General features: G+C 41.4%; 1 protein-coding gene across 3 annotated transcripts in view; it reads right to left on the minus strand.

Annotated features, from left to right (window-relative positions):
- Vrk1 (VRK serine/threonine kinase 1) overlaps positions 1–21,083 on the minus strand; it is a 72,900-nt gene that overhangs the window by 24,221 nt on the left and 27,596 nt on the right. For all 3 annotated transcript variants that reach the window (XM_057783247.1, XM_057783245.1, XM_057783246.1), the window contains exons 2-5: positions 17,082–17,246; positions 10,144–10,199; positions 3,412–3,481; positions 2,526–2,613 (exon numbers count right to left, since the gene is read on the minus strand). In XM_057783247.1, coding sequence (XP_057639230.1) covers positions 2,526–2,613; positions 3,412–3,481; positions 10,144–10,199; positions 17,082–17,241 — 374 coding nt within the window. In that variant the 5' untranslated portion in view covers positions 17,242–17,246. The remainder of the gene's footprint in view (positions 1–2,525; positions 2,614–3,411; positions 3,482–10,143; positions 10,200–17,081; positions 17,247–21,083) is intronic.

Below are 21,083 nucleotides of genomic sequence, written 5' to 3' on the forward strand. Positions count from 1 at the left end.
TAGAGACTCTGTACATTTTTAAATAAGAGTAATGTTTTAGGAGGTAAAGTTTATGTCAAAGTCATACTATCAAATAGGGGCAAAATATCCATTTGTATTAAGATTCCCACAACCCTGGCCTGTAATATAATAGAGAACAGTCATGTGACTTTCCAATATAGGTAGGCAGGTTTTGCAAAGTTGAGAGAGAAACCTCTTCCAAAGAGTTAGCCTGTGTGATCATTACAAAACTGATTAACAGTGTAACCTTTGACCTTTGCCGACAGTCTGTGCCCTAGGGTCACTACTCCTGTGATGAAGCACCATGACCAAAGCAACTGGGGAGAAAAGAGTTTATTCAACCTACACCTCCACATCATTGTTTATCATTAAAGGAAGCCAGGGCAGGAACTCAAGCAGGGCAGGAACCTGGAGGCAGGAGCTTAGAGGACAAGGAGGGGTGTTGCTTACTGGCTTGCTTAGCCTGCTTTCTTATAGAACCTTGGACCACCAGACCAGGGATGGCACCACCACAATAGGCTAGACCCTTCCCATCAATCACTAATGAACAAACTGCTCTAAAGGCTGGCCCATAGATCAATCTTATGCAAGTATCTTCTCAATCAAGTTTCCTCCTCTCAGGTAACTCTAGCTTGTGTTCAGTCGACACAGACCTAGCCAGCAGAGTCTGGAAGACGGGAACACTGTCTGATCAACACAAGGTCCACTACTAAAGCAGATTAACCAGGCCTTTGCTTTTACATGCAAATCACCCTTTCACTAACTCTGAACGAAAGGCCCTAAAATCTTCTCAACATTCCTAAATTATAAACAAATGACACACACAAACTGTTAGTATGTTCTCCTGAGAGAGAGCTCTAAGACTGAATATTGAGAGAAAGCTGCTTCCAAACATGTCGAGTAAGGCCTCTGATGCTTTCTTTTTCAGGGACTTGGCTAAACGCTTCAAGTAATGAGAAAATATTAATTAGAACAAACAATTCCCAAATGGCAACAGAAGTATTTTTTACAGTCCTCATACTGTCCTAATCACTCCCCATCACTCCCAAACAAGTTAAAGGAAAAGTAAGGATGGCTAGCAGGGGAGGTGGCTGGAAGAAGAATCCTATGTTCTATTTCTTCACTTCTGAAAGACTTATGTGATTATTTTTAGTGCTTCAACCTACAGTCAACACTTCATTCACGACCAGTCTGAGTCTCGTGGTCCACTGAGGAAGGTCTAGTAAGCTCAGTTTCAGAAGGAATGATCATTACTAACAATAAACTGAGACACAGTTGGAGACCCACTCTGAGTCTTCTGAAGCTCTTGTCAGGTACCCTTTGAACAACCAGCCTTCCACCCACTACCTCTCTCTGGATTCCAGGGAGCCCCAGACTCCCTAAGAGGAGACACATGGCTCTCTAGTAAATAAAACTGGCAGGCTTACACACTCGTTGCCCCATTCTCAAGTCTTTGCTAACACAGTACCAATTTGGCTTGGGCATTCCCTCCCCTTCCATATAACAGTGAAACCAAGAAACTTGTGTGACCTGTGTGGCTTCTTGGACCTTTCCAGTGGCAGGCTTAAACATAAGAATTACAAAACTGTGACTAAGAAAATGTATAAGGAAGTCTCACAGGACTCCAGGAGAAGTTCCTTGATAGAAAAACTCACAAGACATTGACACCAATTTCTGACACTGGCACCGTGTCTGCATGTGAGGTCCAGAAATAGAGCAGCTTCCCCAGGACACAAAAGGATACTAACAGAGAGCTAGACAATGAGGGTAACTGTGCAAGACAAGCAAAGATGTACCTACAACCCCAGACTCAGGAGGAGCAGGCCAGAGGACACTGTCAGTCTGGGCTCTGCAGTGAGTTAAGTCTAGAAAGCAAGACCTTAGTTCAAAAAAGGACAAGCCATGGAATTAGGCCTTTGGTGACTGCTTAAAACAGTGGAGTCACAGTTGTTCTTCACTTAATACAAACACACGCTAACTAGTAGGCCTCCAGTTTTTGACTAGGTCTGGCCTTCATGGTCTCCTACAGGTTTTGAAAAGAGCAGACTGCACAAGGTATTAGGGGTTTTCTTCAACTCCAACTCCTAAGACATGTAAGAGGAAAGGGTTACACAAGTTAGCACCCAGCTTTTCTCCCATGTTTCAGAAATGTTGTCTCTAAACATTTGTCACCTCTAACCAGTTAGTCTAAAGCTCTCACAAAGAACAAGGCTCTAGTCTCCATGAATGATCAGACATCCAATATGAGATATCAAATGGGATCCTGAGGGCTCTTTTGCATAAAGAATGGAAGAGGCAGGGTGCACTCTTTTGGCTTTGTTCCTGTCAATGGAGCTAGCCACCTGACACTGCTCCACAAGTTAGGCTGCCCCAAACTATGGTGGATAGAGGGAAGCAGAGTTCGATTTTAACCCTCCCCTCTGCCGCCCCACAGCCCAGATGTACACCTAGTTATTGTGGGTGCTCAGCAATAAATTCCCAACTAAACCAACCCAACAAGAAATGCTAAAAATATAGATTTTTACCTCTTTCCATTTTTATCATGTAGACCAGATCCCCAATACTTAGGAACACCAAGGTACTTCAATTTATGTGTACGAATCCATTTCTGAACTAGAAGTTGAAAGAGAGGCCTGTGATGACAACTTCTGTATGTAAATGGTCATTTCAAAACAAATGACTAAGAGGAGAGCATACTTACATGAGCAACAAAACCACTCCTACTCATAACAGGATGAGAAGAGCACAGAGGAACACAAAATATCATAAAATTTTTTATCAACCTGCAAAATAGTGCTCTGCTGTTTCTTTGTCTTGAACTGGCCAGCTGTGAAACCGGTTCTGAAGTGCACGCAACAGCACCGCCTAATGACATAGTTTGCCTGCTTCTCACCCCAATCTCTAGAAACACAGGGCTGTCTCCTTCAGTATTTACATCTCTTCCTCACCTTGCAAATCAAGATGTAGGAGACACAGAGGTGCTGCTCCCACTCCCCTACTGTAGGAGTTGGGGCCTCAGATACACAAGAGATGAGAGCAGCCAGGAGGCTGTTCACTGCACTGGGTCTCAACAAATCCAGTGCCCACCCTTGCTCATGTGCTTCAGGTTTTAGCAAAATGATCAAACAAGTTAGAGACCATGTACTCGCACTTGTCAATTAAGGTAATTCGTATATTTCCTAGGCCATATACCATTGATTATTTATATACCAACAAACCAAACAGCAATACATCAGAATGACTTCCTGCAAATACCATTTGAATGGAATTTGTGTATGAAGCAAATGCAAACAGAGTCACAGGATGTGACACTTTAACCTAGCTTATGTGAAATCAAGTCAGGCAAACTGCTTATTTTTAAATATTTAAACCTTTAATAAGACAATTTTAAACATATTTATTGTTTCTTACTTTGTTCTGGTTTAGCAGCCCGCTGGTAAAACTTCAATTCAGTGAAAAGAGGTCCATTGTCACTGGGTTCCTTAGAATACAAGAGTCAATTAAAATTATTGAATTATTTTCACTGAGCCTTCAAAAATGGAGTAAATCTAATTTTTCCTACAACAAAATGTAACTTTGATATTTAAATTTTTAAGCTATTAAAAGATTAAATTCAACTCCTCAGAAATATTTTTTATGTTCTCACAATAATCTTTATTTCTCTGAAGCTCAACTTTCATAAGTGATGAATTATCAAAAATTTAGTTCTCTCTGCAGAACTTTAAGACAAATATTTAAACTAATTTTCATCTTTATTAAGCAAAGGCCAGCAACCATGCTAAATGTATCACCACCAAGGGCCTACAAGACATTCCTGAGATTTAATAAGATTCAACCCTGATTTAACCAACTAAGGCTGGACTCCCATTCCTTTCCTTCATTCTTCCCTTGGTTCTATACCTAGTTATCAGAACCAGCAGGAATGGATCTGGATCTCCAGAGCAAAACAACACTCTGCTCCTTGCTTTCTGACACTGACTCCTATGTTTCTCAGACAAAGAAACCTCCAACTTTTGTAAAGTCAAAAGGAAATTAGAGCTAAATAACTGTTTTCCCCAACTTCACTAGACAGTATCTATTTCCTACTGCAAGGGATATTAACCATTTGAATTATTTGTAAAAAGACAAACATGTACAAAGAGATATTTTACACAACAAGAGATAACAGCCCACGTTGTTTAATAAATATGGATAATAAATAAGCTATAATTTTGTTGGCTTTTTAAATACTGAGTTTGGTCTGGCTTATTGATAAAGTAGTATTTACTTAATGTTTGATATTTTATACTGATTTTAAAGGAATGACAACTTCAAGTAGGAAAGCAAGCATTTCTAAACTAATCTGAGCAAAGTATTTTGGACAGAAAACCTGCATGGCTGAAGTTAAGGTTCAGAGCTCATTAGACCTGGCAAAGATCTGAGCTGCAGCTCTTCCCCACCTCAGCAACATCTGCTCCAAACCCTGAAAATAAGTACATCTACATTTTCTCCACTGAAGAAACCCTCCATTACTACAGAAGTTAATTTGGGTCCTTGAGATGTCAATTAAAACCTTTACTCCATAGACAGTTCTCTCAGCTCACAAGTCTCCAGGTAACATGTCTACCAGACTCGACCCATTGGCAATTAAGCATACCTAACTCCAGAGAGCATGTAAGTCACAAATGGGCAACGCTCGGATCAGAAAGAATCCAAACGGTTTGACATATTTGATATAGCTCAGCCTCAGGAAAGCAGTGTTCAAGGGCCTTACACGTCACCAAGCTCTGACCCAGGATCAAGTCCCTGTACTCAAGTGCAAATGTCAAGAGCCTAATTGATGTGCTAAAGCAAGAAACTCTCCCGTACCTGTTTCTCAGCTGCACCAGGAGCCAGAAACATAAGCAAATGGGATTGATCAAGTCACAGAATAAGTGAAATTAAAGAAAAAGAATTTTGGTTAACTTTTAGAATGACTCATTAATAAAACCCAGGCTTAAAGGACACTTTCCCAAGACCACTCCTGGCTTACTACCAACAATGTAAGGCTTTTGATTTATTCAGTTTCAGCCTACATCCTATCAACTTTAATTTTCAAGTTTCCTTCAAGCAATAATTTATTAAACTTCTAATGTGACTCAACCATATAAATGAGAATGTTATAATGCAGACTTTCTGAGCACTTTTTTACATTAGCTATCCAATAGGCTTCCATTATGACAAAGTAAAGGAACTACTTCTTGGCACTGTGCTTTAGCTGAAGCGAGCTATCTGTGGAGAAAATACCTTATCTCAGAACTAAAGTTGTATTAACATATTTCAAATCTAAAATACTTTGCCAACTCTATAATAGCCAAGATTTAGAAAAGAAATTGGGACTGACATTTTAACTAGAATATCACTAAACGTTTCCTTAAGACTTCTAAGTGTCAAAATGACGATGACAACAGGAAAAAAAATTAAAATGTGATATATTTCAATGGCACCATCCAAAAGCAACTGGCTGCCATTTAAAAATGAAGCCGTACAAAGTTTCTCCTTCTTACCAAAAAAATTAAGATATCTGAATTGAAAATTCACCACACACATCATTTAATAATCAGGCAAAGTCCTTCCCAGGAGGCTGTGAGATAGAGACCATCAGTTCTCCAAGAAAGGACCACCAAGCACCAGCTCTGGGTGACACGAACTGGAAGGTATCTTCAGGCTTCCAATTCTGTTTCCATAAAGGTGAGAATGACTCAAAGAACTAATTCTTACTAAGTCTTCGGTTAGCTGTGGGAGGGAGGAATTAGAAAAAAGTCTGCTCATATTATCCAGTTTACTTATTTACTACTACTTCCTGATCACCTAATTTCATATGCACACACGTGCGTGCCCACACATACACACACAGCCTCTGAAAGTAGAGATGAGCTAACTTATGACACAGAAGCACTATCCTATAGCACCTTGCATCAGTCAAGGTTGAAGAAGGCCCTAAGCACACACAGGAGGCAGTGTGTAGGAGATGCTGAGACATCTAACGTGCATGTGTGTCTTATGTTCACACCAACGCCAAATGCAGGTCTACAGAGCTCATTCACAAAGCAGGCATGGCAGAAGTAACCAAGTTCTCAAGGTGGAGACTCAGAGCAGAAGCATGAGAAAGGATCTCAGAGTCAAAGTCCAGATCTGGAGACATAATCCCATCCGACGCAATAATGGTTCACAATGCAGCAGGTTCTAATCTGGATCTCCACCTGACTTATCAAGGCTTGGTTAAAGTTATGTGATTACATAACTTTATAGTAAAAATCAACTTAGCTGTATGTCTTAAATAACTTGCCCATTTTTGTTCTAAAAATAAAAGGCATGCTCATTTTTCCAATGCACAAGTATCGTGGTGTGTCTCTTCATAGAGCCATCTTATAAAGACCCTTACATACTAAACTTCACATCTTGCTGTTCTGGTACCGTGCCCAGGCAGTCATTCATATTCTCTGAAAACACAAGCCTTAGCTAGCACTGCAGCAGCCACAGAAACCTGCCTAGCAGCCAGCAGGCTTTGCACCCATTTCAGCACCGCACATACAAACACCTGTCACAACCCTCATGTTTATGTCTGAATGGCAACTGTTCTGGTTTTAATGCAGAAAAGGTTTATTAATCGCCCTACATGCTTGTATTTGATGTCTACTTCCACTTTGAAGACTACAAAGCTGTAAGAAGAGAAATGATGATCCAGTCTATTCCCAATAGAGAAATGTGAATCAAAATGATAAAAGTAAATGAACAGAAAAACAGGTATAAGGGGATAGAAAATTATACCTTAATAAACAAACAAACAAAACAGGAATGTAAGAACTGCATAAGTAAAGGACATTTGGAAAAAGGTCATTATCGAGTAACTTAAAATCTACTTAGATTTTAGAGAAATACACACAGTTTTTTTAAATGGCATAAGGATATTAAAAGTGAAATTGTATAATAAATGACAATACAGTGATTGACACAGAAATTTAAAGGACCAAAAGGTTTCAGTCACCAAGAGAACAGCAGCCAACTATGCCTGGAGTCCCCTCTGAAGGCTGGGCAGCTGTTCTTCCAGGACCACAGACCACAACGCTGGAAGAACTACTAAAATATGAATCACGAGAAACCAAGCACTCGTCACCATCTCTATTACAAAGAGAAGAACAAAGGACAACAGAAGACACAGAATACTAGACTAGGTCTGAAAATAAACATCCTTAAAACTTAGAACTCCAATGTGCTCTGATTAAATAATTGGAAATACTGATCCTACCCATTTCCCCTCAGCCAGGTAAGTAAAAAAGGTGGAAAAGTGAAGTTCATTCCACTTTAAGTTCTAAGATAAAACAGAGGCTGCCAGAGGTTCAGCTCACAAACAAAACAAACGCCATCACTTAGCACTCTCCTTCTAAGACTTGGAGACAAGTATGCAAAATAGCCAGCTGCAGAGGGGTCTGAAAGCCTGGACCAGTTTGCTCCGCACAGTCTTGAGTCATAGGAGGCTTACTTCCTTCTCAATGGAATCCTCTGAAGACACTTAGAAACTAATCTTACCCACAGGTGTCATGTTTCCGTCTGTACAGACAACTCCCCGCAACTGATGCACATGACTAGTGTCCCCTAAGAAGTCTATTTCCTCTGCCTGCCAGCAAACCCAGCAGTTCAGAAGGAACGCCATTCCACAAGGAGAAAGAAAGCTCCAACGTGGAAGGACAGGAGACAAGGGAACGAATAGCAGGAGACACAGACACAGGCACTAATTAACACGCCACGCAGGACGGGCAGAGGCTGACTAAGGCCTATAAATAAAGGCTGTGGAAGCACTCACCTCACACACTCCACAAAGGAGCTCAAGACCTACCTGCACTCTAGAGGATGAGACACAAGTGCACATCCAGAGGTCCTTGGGATAAGGAGCCAGTGCAGCCACTGGGAATCAAACAGCCAATGCTGCTGACAACAAAGCTGGTCAGACTCAAAGAGTCTAATATAGAAATAATTCTGGAAAAAGGTAAAGACCATGATGCCTTATGAATAAAGACACAAAAGTCCTGAGCAAAGCAGTTCCAAACTACATAAGAAGCCTACTTCAGTCTACCTAAATGGGGTATATGCTACAGCTTTAGTTCAGTATCAGAAGCCATATTAACCAAAGAGGAAAAGAATCTAACAAGTCAGCTAAAAAGATATATAAAAGCATTTAAAAATGAACAAGTCAACTATAAACTAGAAGGAAATAGTTATAACACACATATCAGAAAATAAGATTTAGCCAGAATAACTCATCCTACTCAACTATAAAAGGCAACACAACCCAGTTATTACAAATAATTTTCTTAAGAAGAAGCCAGAGACTGAAGAAGCACTTATCACACAAAACTGCACAAATGGTAGAGACACACAAGGAAAGGGGGCTCACTTATGTGCTTGCAAGTAAGCACAAACTGAAACCGTAAGACACCACTGCAAACCTTCCATAAGGGCTAGGAAAGTAAGCAAGCTCACGAAGCTGGGCACACCCACTGTGGGCTGTCAGCAACCACTGGCGATGTGAAAACCAGCAAGTCACTTCGGAAATAGGTCCAGAACTTTTTAAAAATGTAAATGTTTATTCTTCCTACAGAGAAGTGATTCAGCTTCTAAGAGAAACAAAAGCCTATCCCCACCAAAAGACCCTCCAACAACCTACATGGAAGGTTTCTTGACAGTAGTCCGGACTGTAAACAGCCCAAATGCCTTCAGCAGGTCAAGAAAATGCAGTGAATGACTGATAAACTAAAAATACAGTGATCCTTTACAAATATCATGCTGAACACACAGCATTTTATCTGGCATAAACTCTAGACAGGGGAAATAACTGAGAAGGGGACAGGGCTCAAACTCAGGACACAGAGTTCTCTAGAGGCAGAAGAGATGAGAGACTGCTTGCTCCACAAGGGGCAAGGATGACATACTTGCACATGCCTGTCACGTGTCTTCATATACTGATTTATTAGCTTAATGTGTACTGAAAAATTACACTTCTTAGTAAATGTTTTTTACAAGCTCACTAAATCAAGGGCTAGCAATAGCTCAGCAGTTAAGACAGAGGACCTGGGTTGTATTCCCAGGACTCACATGGCAGCTCACAACCATCCTCCAGCTTCAGAGGATCCAATGCCCTCTTTGGCCTGCAGGGCACCAGGCACACACATGGTTTACAGGCATAGATGCAAGAAAACACACATCAAATAAATAAATTAGAAAAAAAAGGAAAAAAACCTCTCAATTCTAGTCTAAATTGGCTCCTAGGGAGTCAAATATATTTATATTTGAATACAATAAAATGAACCGACAAATTCTGAGGCGCTTCTAACTCCCAGGATCTATAACTTTAGTGAAAAAAAAGATGACAGGGAATGGGCACTCAGCTCTCCACAACCTCCTCTGCTGGCTCTATTTAACAAGGGTCTCCACATGTATCAAATATGGGGTAAGGGGAACTACAAGCTCTGCTGAGCAGAACAATGTCTAAGTGCAGAGAAAACAAAAACGGTGATTAAATATAAAGATGCCTCAGTTCTCCAGTCTGTAACTGACCTAGTTTCAGTGTCCAGTGAGGCGCTGCCAATCCCTGCACATGCAACTAACTGCAGCATAAGAACAGCAAAGAAGGCCCTGCCACCCCAGGGGAGAGAATCACAACTACTTAAAATGAACATGGAAGGGAATAAAACTGACAGCAGGCAAAATAAATAAATATACGGATGGATGAATGGATGGACAGAAAGACGAACAGACAGATAGAGGGATGGATAGATGAAAAAACACCCAGGACAAAATACAAAAATAAAAATCAGCTTAGCATGATGTTTCAGGATATAAATCTAAAACATGCCTGCCTGGTGTGAAACAGATACTTCCACCCCTGCAGACCTCTGCCATTTCCCACATACCCTCAAATTGTGGCCCTCCAGTTCAGGGGAGCTGAAGACTCTGAACTCAAGCTACTTAAAACTATAAAACTACTTATGTACCTCATTAAATATTTATGAAACATAATTAACAATGCAATACCTTATGCTTTAATTCTAGTCATCAAAAAAGATGTTTTACAAAATAAATACCAACTTACACTGATAAAAGAAAAAATGAGCAGTATTTTCTTACCACTTTCACAACACAGGGTGCATCACTGCCAACCGGTTTGGAAGAATTTGTGTCCGCTGTTTAAAGAGTGAGACATTCACATCAGAACAAGCAGTGTTGCACAGACAGCAAATGACAGACACATAGGCCTACAGCCCTGCAGCCCTGTAAAGGGTGAATCCCAGTCCCCAAGTGAATTTCCCAGCATCACTACAACACTGCCTTTTTCATGTGTACAACGTATCTAGCAGTTTTTGGTTTCTTCTATTTGGTCAGCTGAGCTGATACAAAGTTAAGGCTATTTCTTGTATACAGAAGTCCTTTGGTCATTGGTATGTTGTACAATGAATCCCTGGAGGATGCAGACTGGTGAAAGCCCAGGGTCTAACAAGCTATATAACCCTTTAGGAAAGAACAGCCGGAAGCAGAGGCGCTGATCCCAGACACGTTATACAGAACAATACTTGGGGCACCTCCATGCAGAATGGGAAGCCTTTCCAAACTCACCAACAAGTACCTACACTGTGACATTTTCTAAGAAATGGAAATTTCCAGCTGGACAGTGGTGGCATATTCCTTTAATCCCAGAACTCGGCAGCAGAGGCAGGTGGATCTCTGTAAATTTGAGGCCAGCCTGGTCTACGCAGTGAGTTCTAGGATAGCCAGAGTTGTTACACAGAACCCTGTCTCAAAAAAGGGGGGGAGAGGGGTAATTTGCAAGTGGACAGGAAAAAAAACAGTTCTTCTGGCTGCCATTTGAGCATTAAAATACAAACATCACATAAAATATAAAGCATGTTTGATGTGATAGGAGAGATGGAATTTTAAACAGTGAAGGGGGTAGGCAGTGTTGCAGTGTGTTAAGAAGAGCCTGGGGTATCGCTAAACGATGAAACAGTTTGAGCCACAGGAATTCACAGGAAGAGCATTCTACATGGACTAGCACCAAAGGCCCTCATATGGGAGTGTTACAAGCATTTGTAAAGTCAGGACACCAATGGACAGAGAAAGACCATGATACAAAAAGGGCAGAATACCCATTAAAAAGCAGCAGGGATCAAACATGATGGGCCTAACAATGTCAAGGTTAGGACTGCTGCTGTAACAGAGACAGGAAGCCTCCAAGGTTTTGCCAAAAGGACTAGCATAACCCAACTTTGATGAGGCTGCTTGGGAGAACTGTGTGCAGGCAAGCCAAGAACAGAAGCAGGCAGAGCAATGAAGAGATTTGATAGTATAATAGGTGGGGCAGAGTGTGCTCTGACAACTGCATGGGTCCACCAAGGTGGTGCTAGCAGACTCAAAAGGCAGCTAACAGGACCTCGATGCAGGACCAGGATGCAGAGGATGAAATGCTTCTAGGGTTTGGGCACAAAACTGCATCAAAAGCTGCAAATGGAGAAATGCAGGAGAGTACTTTGGGGTATCTTGTTTGGGACTCTAATTCAAGTTCAGATGTTGCTATGGTTTGAAACTAAAATGTCCCCAGACTTGTATTTTGAACACTTATGCTCATCTGATGGTACCCTTTGAGAGGCAGCAAACCTTGAACAAGAAGTAGGTCACTGGCTGAGGACCTCTGACCGCTACAGCCCCCCTAGTTCAGACCAACACTCTCTGCATCCTGGTCTGCTGCACTGTGGACGGCTGTCCTCCACTCCTGCCACTACCAGAATCCCCGCATATGTATGAGCTGCAACCCTAGACTCAAGGTCTGCGAGGCAAAGCAAATCCTCCCCCTCACGGTGTCTGACCATAACAACACAAAGCTGCTGATGCAGATCTTAGTCACACTGCATATATGTCTCAAAGTCTTAAGTGATTAGCTGAGAAATGCTACCTATCAGGTTGAGGATCTAGTTCAGTAGAATAGCACATCCATCCCTGCATAGGTGAGGTCTAGGTTCAGTCTACAGCACAGTTTAAATGAAGAGACTATTTATTTAGAGCCTCACATTATTTAGAAATCTCCTAAGGAACGAACAGAGAGAGAAAAGAAATGCTAGGACAGATCGCAAAGGCACCCCTACCTCGGAACAGAAGATAGGCAGACTGAGAAAACAGAAAATAAAACCAAAGAAGAGTTGCAGCCAAAGCACTTCAAACACAGGACAAGCACCAGCTTCTAGAAACACTCACTCAGTGAAGAAGAGCTCTGAGCTCCCTAAGAACAGCCCCAGGGAGCAGCACTTAGATGCTGAATTAGGAATAAGGCAGGTTCAGAATCTTTAACAAACATGAAAATGCAGATAGCATCCCAGTACTACTGCACACTCCAGTGAGAAGAGACACAATGTTTTTCCACAACACATGCACACACTATGCCAGAAGACAAGAGCTATGCCGTGTCAACAAGGAGGTTTACCCTGCAACTGAGAAAAGTATTCACGTGTGGGAGGCATCATGAAAGAGGATAAAGGGAATAAACATGTGCAAGCCCTGCCCAAAGCTCAGCTTTGTAAAAGAAAAGCAACAAGCTCTGTGTAAAACCAAAACGGAGAGAGATTCAATGCTTCCGAGTTCAGACATTATACACAATTGCTACCACATCGGGCAGCTTCAATGTATCAGTGTACACAGCAATGAAGGCATCAATCTTGAAGCAAATCCTCCTTCTCTACACAGAGAGCAAAGTCCTAACTCACAGATTGTTTGTTAAGTATTAAAAATACTCAAATCCAAGAACACATCAGAACCATCAGCTACCATGATCAAGTCGGCTTCATCCCACAGATGCAGGGATGGTTCAACATCCGAAAATCTGTCAACATAATCCACCATATAAACAAGCTGAAAAATAAAAACCACATGATCATCTCATTAGATGCCGAAAAAGCTTTTGACAAAATACAACATCCCTTCATGATAAAGGTCTTGGAGAGAGCAGGGATACAAGGAACATACCTAAACATAATAAAAGGCAATATACAACAAGCCAACAGCTAACATCAAACTAAATGGAGAGAAACTCCCAGCGATTCCACCGAAATCAGGAACAAGACAAGGCTGTCCAATCTCTCCATATCTAGTCAATAGAGTTCTTGAGGTCCTAGCTAGAGCAATAAGACACCAAAGGGAGACCAAGGGGATACAAATTGGAAAAGAAGAAGTCAAACTCTCACTGTTTGCTGATGATATGATAGTTTACAGAAGTGATCCCAAAAATTCTACCAAGGAACTTCTACAACTCAAACACTTTCAGTAATGTAGCAGGAGACAAGATTAACTCAAAAAAATCAGTAGCCCTCCTGTACACAGATGATAAAAGGGCTGGGGAAGAAATCAGAGAATCAACACCCTTCACAATAGCCACAGATAGCATAAGATATCTCGGAGTAACTCTAACCAAACAAGTGGAAGACTTGTATGACAAGAACTTTAAATCTTTGAAGAAAGAAGTGGAAAAATCTCCCATGCTCTTGGGTAGGCAGAATTAACATAGTAAAAATGGCATTCTTACCAAAAGCAATTTACAGATTCAACACAATGCCCATCAAAATCCCAGCAAAATTCTTCAAAGACCTCAAAAGAACAGTACTCAACTTCATATGGAAAAGCAAAAAACCCAGGATAGCCAAAACAATCCTGTACAATAAAAGAACTTCTGGAGGCATCACAATCCCTGACTTCAAACTCTACTACAGAGTTAGAGTACTGAAAACAGCCTGGTACTGGCATAAGGACAGGAGGACCAATGGAACCAAATAGAAGACCTGGATATCAATCCACACATCTTCAAACACCTGATTTTTGATCAAGAAGCAAAAAATATCAAATGGGGGGAAAAAAGCATATTTAACAAGTGGTGCTGGCAAAACTGAATATCAACATGTAGAAGAATGAAAATAGACCCATATCTATCTCCATGCACAAAATTTAACTCCAAATGGATCAAAGACCTCAACATAAAGCCAACCACACTGAACCTTATAGAAGAGAAAGTGGGAAGTGCACTTGAACTCACTGGCACAGGGAACCACTTCCTAAATATAACCCCAGCAACACAGACACTGAGAGAAACAATTAATAAATGGGACCTCCTGAAACTGAAAAGCTTCTGTAAAGCAAAGGACACAGTCAACAAGAAAAAACAACAGCCTACAGAATGGGAAAAGATCTTCACTAACCCTACATCAGACAGAGGTCTGATCTCCAAAATATACAAAGAACTCAAGAAACTGGACACCAAAAGAACACATAATCCAATTAAAAAAAAATAGAGAGTATAGACCTAAACAGAGAACTCTCAACAGAGGAATCTAAAATGGCTGAAAGACACTTAAGGAAATGTTCAACATCCTTAGTCATCAAAGAAATGCAAATCAAAACAACTCTGAGATTCCATCTTACACCTATAAGAATGCCCAAGATCAAAAACACTGACGACAACTTATGCTGGAGAGGTTGTGGGGTAAAGGGAGCACTCCTACATTGCTGGTGGGAGTGAAAGCTGGTACAGTCCCATTGGATGTCAGTGTGGCGATTTCTCAGAAAATTGGGAAACAACCTTCCTCAAGACCCAGTAATGCCACTTTTGGGTATATATCCAAAGGATGCTCAATCATACCACAAGGACATGTGCTCAACTATGTTCATAGCAGCTTTGTTTATCATAGCCAGAACCTAGAAACAACCTAAATGCCCTTCAACCAAAGAATGGATAAGGAAAATGTGGTACATTTACACAACGGAGTACTACACAGCCGAAAAAAATAACGACATCTTGAATTTTGCAGGAAAATGGATGGAGCTAGAAAACATTATTTTGAGTGAGGTAACACAGACACAGAAAGACAATTATCACATGTACTCACTCATAGGTGGTTTTTAAACATAAAGCAAAGAAAGCCAGCCTACACACCACTACACAACAATAAGGACACTAAGAGAGACTTCATAGATCCAATCTACATGGGAAGTAGAAAGTAGAAAAAGGCAAGATCTCCTGAGTAAATTGGGAGCATGGGAACCTTGGAGAAAGATTGAAGTGGGGAGGGGAGAGGCAGGGAGGAGAGATCTCAATAGTATCAATTAAAAAAGTATTAAAAATACTAACAACTTGATGGTACATTCTAATGATAGAAATAAAACATCAAGCATACACACAAAGCAAGTTCCAAACTCACAAAAGTCCTAAGAGCAAGGACACTGAAATAGAAACAATACTAGGCAATAATGAAGAGCACAGGGTAGCATGGTGGCTCAAGCACAGACTTTAGGGAGATGAAATGAACAACCTACTTAGCAACAAGTTTCTGTTAATGAACTCCAAAGTCCTGCAGTGACCACAGCACCTCCTCAGAGGAAGAAGCTTGAAATACATTATTCGGATGCTATGATTAATGTAATGGAACGAGGAGCAAGTGACCCCATAAAAGGCTGCAGCATACAGACCTGATGGTAAGTTCTAGAAATTTTAGGAAGTAGGACACAGCTGGAGAAGACAGTGGTAGGACACAGTGATAGAAGCCAGCAGGGGAATCTTGCCCTGGAGTCTTCTTCTACTTCCAGTGCATCAGAGGAAACTCTCCTGTCACATGAGCCTACCATCATGACACTCTGCCCAAATACATGGAAACACAAGGGCATGGGGCCAGAGCATGGACTGAACCCTCTAAAATCAGGAACTACAATGGCAGTGTTTGCTGTCACACACTCCCCACCCCCAAGGGTTATTTTATCACAACAAAGTGATCATTTCATGAACAGCTACGTTTTCGTGGTTTATGAGGACTTTCACCTTACATAAATATAGCCTACTTCATTGAGACAGCTCTGGTTCTAAACAAACCAGAGTAGCAGCAAACCAGAGTATGCTTTTCCAAAGGCAAGTACGATCTCCATCAGGAGGCTTGGACACAAGATAGGGTACCAAAGTGCTGTTTGTAAGCTGTTTCATAAGGCCAAGGGCAGAGCAGAGCTCCCAGTCACGGAAGTAAAGCAGGGTCAGCCCAAGGGTCAGCCCAGTATGGTTCTCAAACCTCAGTATGCCCCCAGCCACCTAAAGAGCTATTCAAACAGCTCCGCAGGCCTTCCCCAGTCTCTGAACCATGGGTAGCTGGGGTACGAGAATGGCAATGCTAACAAGTTTCCAGACGATATCAACCTTCACTCCTAGTCAGATGTTGCTGGAAAGGGACAAAAATTAAGTTTTCATTTTATAATAACTACTTGAAAGAAAACCACTTAAGTAGCTACATTTTATAGATCTTTACAGTTGTGGGTTTTAAAAAACATCTATACATTTCATTTTATGTAAACTGTTCTAAACTGAAACTGTTACAGCTAGAGTGATGGCTCAATTGTTACAAGTCCTGGTTGCTACTCCAGAGGACTGGAGCTCGATTCCTACCATCCATGGTGGCTCACAACCATATGTAACGCTAACCCCTTCTTCTAGCCTGTGCCAGAAATAATTTCTAAAAGCTCTGTAGAACTGGAGTTACAGACAGCTGTGAGCTGTCATGTAGATGCTGGGAATTGAACCCGGGTCCTGTAGAAGAGCAGTCAGGGCTCTGAACCAATGAGCCATCTCTCCAGCCCCAGGTAAACCATTTTTAATGTTGATAATTCAGTAAACTCTCAGAAGTTCAGGATTCTAACTTGGTCTCCAACTATCCCAAGATAAGCACGCTAACTAATAGAACTAGCATAGGTCAAGTCTAATATGGAAGAAAAAGGACGGATACACCTTTCCAGTCTCAAGATAACTTAGACTGTGTAGAAATCATAAGACTCTTAGAATATTGTGTTTACCAGTAGCAATTATCATAGCATTTTAATTTTTTCTATAATAAAATGAGCCATCTTCTATTTATATACCAAAGGTGATCTTATGATCAACCACACAATCTCAACGCAGATAATCAACAGCACCTTGCAACAGCTTAAATGAGAAACTATTTCATAAGAAACATTTGAGTCTTTATACTGATGACTAGTAACCACCATACACTTACCAAGATATATGCAGCCAAAGCCACCCTGGCCAATGGGCAGTCCTAGTTTCCATTCTTTTTTAGACATGTCGGTTATGATCTCCCCAGCAGCAAACTGCTCTGCAAGGCGTCTCTTTGCAGGACCCTGTCTTCCAGCCTGAACTGCTTTTGCACGTGGCATTTTCTCTGTAATAACAAAACAAAGCAATTTTGCTCACAATCATGACCTTAGAAGTGTTCAAAACATTCCCCTACAGAAGACTTCTACTCAGCAAGGACTGCCCAAGACCAAAGAGAAGGATGTCTACTAATTCTGGTCTGTAACAGCTAGGATCTTATTTGATTGTCACTAAGCTTTGAATAGGAAACCATAAATATAATGCAATTATGGAAAGCACTTTAAGTTCCAATGGCATACCATCTATAACTAAAATACTGTTTAGTAATAACAAAACAAGAACTGTTTTATGCAACTCAGGGAAGACATGCAATTAGAATGCACAACACCTCGTAATGCAGCCAAGAGATCCTAAGTAGTAGGGACACGCTAAATCCAAGCACAGACTACAATCCCAATTAGGTATGCCCAAGGGGGAAGGACAGGACATTTGTGGCACTAGAGTAGGTGCTGAGTAGGAACGCTGCACCAGCACCATTTACATGAGGACAGAGGCTCAGCAGAGAAGTGGTACACACTACCAGCGAGCTCCACAAAGTCTCCACCATCCAATGTGTCCCTTCTCCCTGGACAGCCTAGAAAAGCAGCTCGTTCACTTTTGTCACCAGCACAAGTGTAACAGAATGTTCTGGGAAAACAGTTTTACTGGGGAAGAGCATGACTGCACCCCAAGGATGTAACTGGCTAGATGGGAAGTCCTGATCAAAGCATATCTCCCTAAGTTTCAAATGCACACAGGTATAATTGACTGCATCATCTACAATTTTATGTACATACATAAAGGTAAGTTGCATGATTTCAAGTTCTTCTTTCTATAAATACTAACTCATAGGTTTCCCTAAAAACATCAGAAGACAAAGCAGAGAGATGGGAGTGACTGAAAAGCCTGGCCTGCAACACTTATATGCTATTTCAAATGGGGACTGTTAAGATGCCACATTCTGAACCCAGATATACTAAACAAACTTTATTAAAAGATTTGTTTTCTTGAGATTGGAGTGGTGGCTCAGTGGTTAAGAGCACTGGCTGCTCTTGAGATGTTCCAGGTTCAATACCAGCATCTACACGGTGGCTCACAATCATCTATAACTCTAGTTCCAGGGGATCCCACATCCTCTTCTGGCTTTCTCAGGAACTAGGCGTGCACATGGTGCAGCAAAATGCCCGGACACACAAAATAAAAATAAGCAGGGAAAGAAAAAAAAAAAAAAACAGTGCTTTATTTTCTTATTTTTTAAATCATGTATATAGAATGTCTGTGTGGGTGTCTAAGGAGGCCAGGAGAATGAGATCCTTGGAGCTGGAGTTACAGGTTGTTATGAGTCACCTGACATGGGTGCTAGAAACCAGACTCAGGTCCTTTGCACCAACAGTATTTGCTCTCAACTGCTAGATTGTCTCCCTAACCCTAGCCCCCACCCTAATACACAGAGTATTAGACTGAAAAATTTCAGCAAATACCCTCCAACTATCACTACACATGCACGAATTCCATATATGCAAATAGGAATACTGTGATAGTTAATCCTGGTGGTCAACTACATCTGGAATCAAGTAAAACTGAAGCAGCTCCACTGGCCACACTATGAAGGGCTTTTCTTGACTGAATCATTTGAGTTGGGGGGACCTGCTCTAAATCAGAACCACACCTTCTGGTGACAGCCCATGTAAAAGGACATGGGAGAAGGAAGCTTTTGTTTTGTCTGCCTGCCATTAGTATCACTGGCAAGTTCATCTACCCTGTTGCTAAGGCATTCCTTCGCTGGTATTAAAACCTACTTCTTTAGGATTCCAACTCAGACTAAAGACCAGCAGCTCTCTTAGGACTTCCCCGGAACTTCAGCACCAGTCTGAAAGGGACTGTTGAGACATCCAGGCTTTTTGTTTGTTTATTTGTTTTGTTTTATTGTTTTTGTTTTTTCAACACAGGGTTTCTCTGTAGCTTTGGAGCCTATCCTGGAACTAGCTCTTGTAGACCAGGCTGGCCTCGACTCACAGAGACCCGCCTGCTTCTGCCTCCTGAGTGCTGGGATTAAAGGCGTGCGCCACCACTGCCCAGCTTCATCCAGTCTTTTCTTTTCCATCAGGAGACAGTCACTGGGGAACTACTAGGACCACAGCCTACCCCTATACACATCATTACCAGTCCTGTTCCTTTAGAAAACCTCAGTGCAGATAATTTACTAACTGATGGGGACATCTTTAAATCTAACTTTCCCCTAAAAATCACTGTGCATTTTCCCAAATTTCAACCTTCTCTAAGGTGAAAATCATCTTCAAAGCAATTGGTGCTGGCACTTCCTCAGACCAGCTCTCAAGGTGCTTTTAATCTGTGCCGAAATCTTGCCCAACAGAATCTTGTTAACAACCACGGCAACCAGGACTCAAAACACTGAGAAGAGATTAACTCTGTGCCTGGGCGGCAACTCCACTAGAAGAAGGAACTCGAACACACAGCAGTCTCAGCATTAACATGATTTCTTCTCAACTTCATCCAGCTTTATCAAATCACAGCAATTTCCTATTTGATTATTTTCTTATAGTTGTCGGAACAGTTTTAAATGACTTTAAAACTCTCCTTTCTGTAACTCAAGTGCCTGGACAAATGGTTCTTTCTAGAATTCCTTTCTATGTGCAATAAAGATACCATACTATAAATTAAATCTGCCTCAGCATTATTTCATACAGATTTGTGGTTTAAAAATAAAGTGATGTGTGTGTGCGCGTGCGTGCGTGTGTGTGTGTGTGTGTGTTTCTCCGAATAAAACTATTGGCTCTTATTTTTAACTTTATTCTTAGGGCCAGCTATCTGGAGCTTACTGTAATAATTAAGATCAGGAATGTCACTCTTAAAACTAGTTCTAGGAAACTCTGAAGCAACACTGAGCCTCCCTGAATTCCCTCCCCTTCACACCCCCAAACCATACAAGAAAGCACTAGAGCAAACTCCAAACCCTAGCATACCATTCAAAGCAAAACTGGGAAATGGTTCCTGTCTCCACAACACAATACCGACAAGACTGGTACATACAACTCTCAAAACTTCAGAGCATTGTATCTTACGCACACACCCGGCTCAAGAAGATGCTGCAACTACAACCAAGTGAGCTTCACAAGGAAGACTAGGTTTTCGAGAACACAAGACTGAACAAAAGGGAGAACAGCAAGCAACGATTTACAACTGGGAAGCCGTGCCCGCTCAAGTGACACCAGGAGCAAGGGAGAGGAGGGTATGGGATAAGCACAACAGATCCTTTCAGAAAAACATTTCCTTACCCCACCCCGCCCCCCAAAAAAACTGAGCTATAGCTATTTCAAAGTAAACTAGAAGTGCCAGCTGGGTGTGGTAGTTTTGTTAACCCAGAACACTGTGTATATGTGGGACGGCACACGGAGACCAATAACCTCTCACTAATCCTTCCACAGATCATCATGTTACCCACGGGCAAACAAGGTCCAAAATTCTAAATGCAATATTCCAGAAATAATTCATAAAGTTTAATACTGAATGCCATTCAAAGTACTGGATGCATCCAGAGCTCTCACTCTGCCCAGGCCTTTGTCTAGACACCCCGTTGTCTAGTGCATGCCCACTATGTTTGATGCCCTTCCAGAGTTATGGGAGCCATCTCAGTTACCAAAGTGACTGTGATATACCACAGTGCTTGTGTTTAAGTGACACAGTCTAGGGCTCTCCATTACCTCACAATGCTTGGTCATTCACCGTATTAATCTCATTAAGGACACAACACGCCCATCTCACAAGAAGAGATAGACATCTGAGACACGGAAAACACAAGCACCTCTCTTATCGGACACTCTGCTGATTGCTCTGATCTTGGTTA

Source organism: Chionomys nivalis, chromosome 10 (assembly GCF_950005125.1).
Source record: "Chionomys nivalis chromosome 10, mChiNiv1.1, whole genome shotgun sequence".
Classification (NCBI taxonomy): Eukaryota; Metazoa; Chordata; class Mammalia; order Rodentia; family Cricetidae; genus Chionomys; species Chionomys nivalis.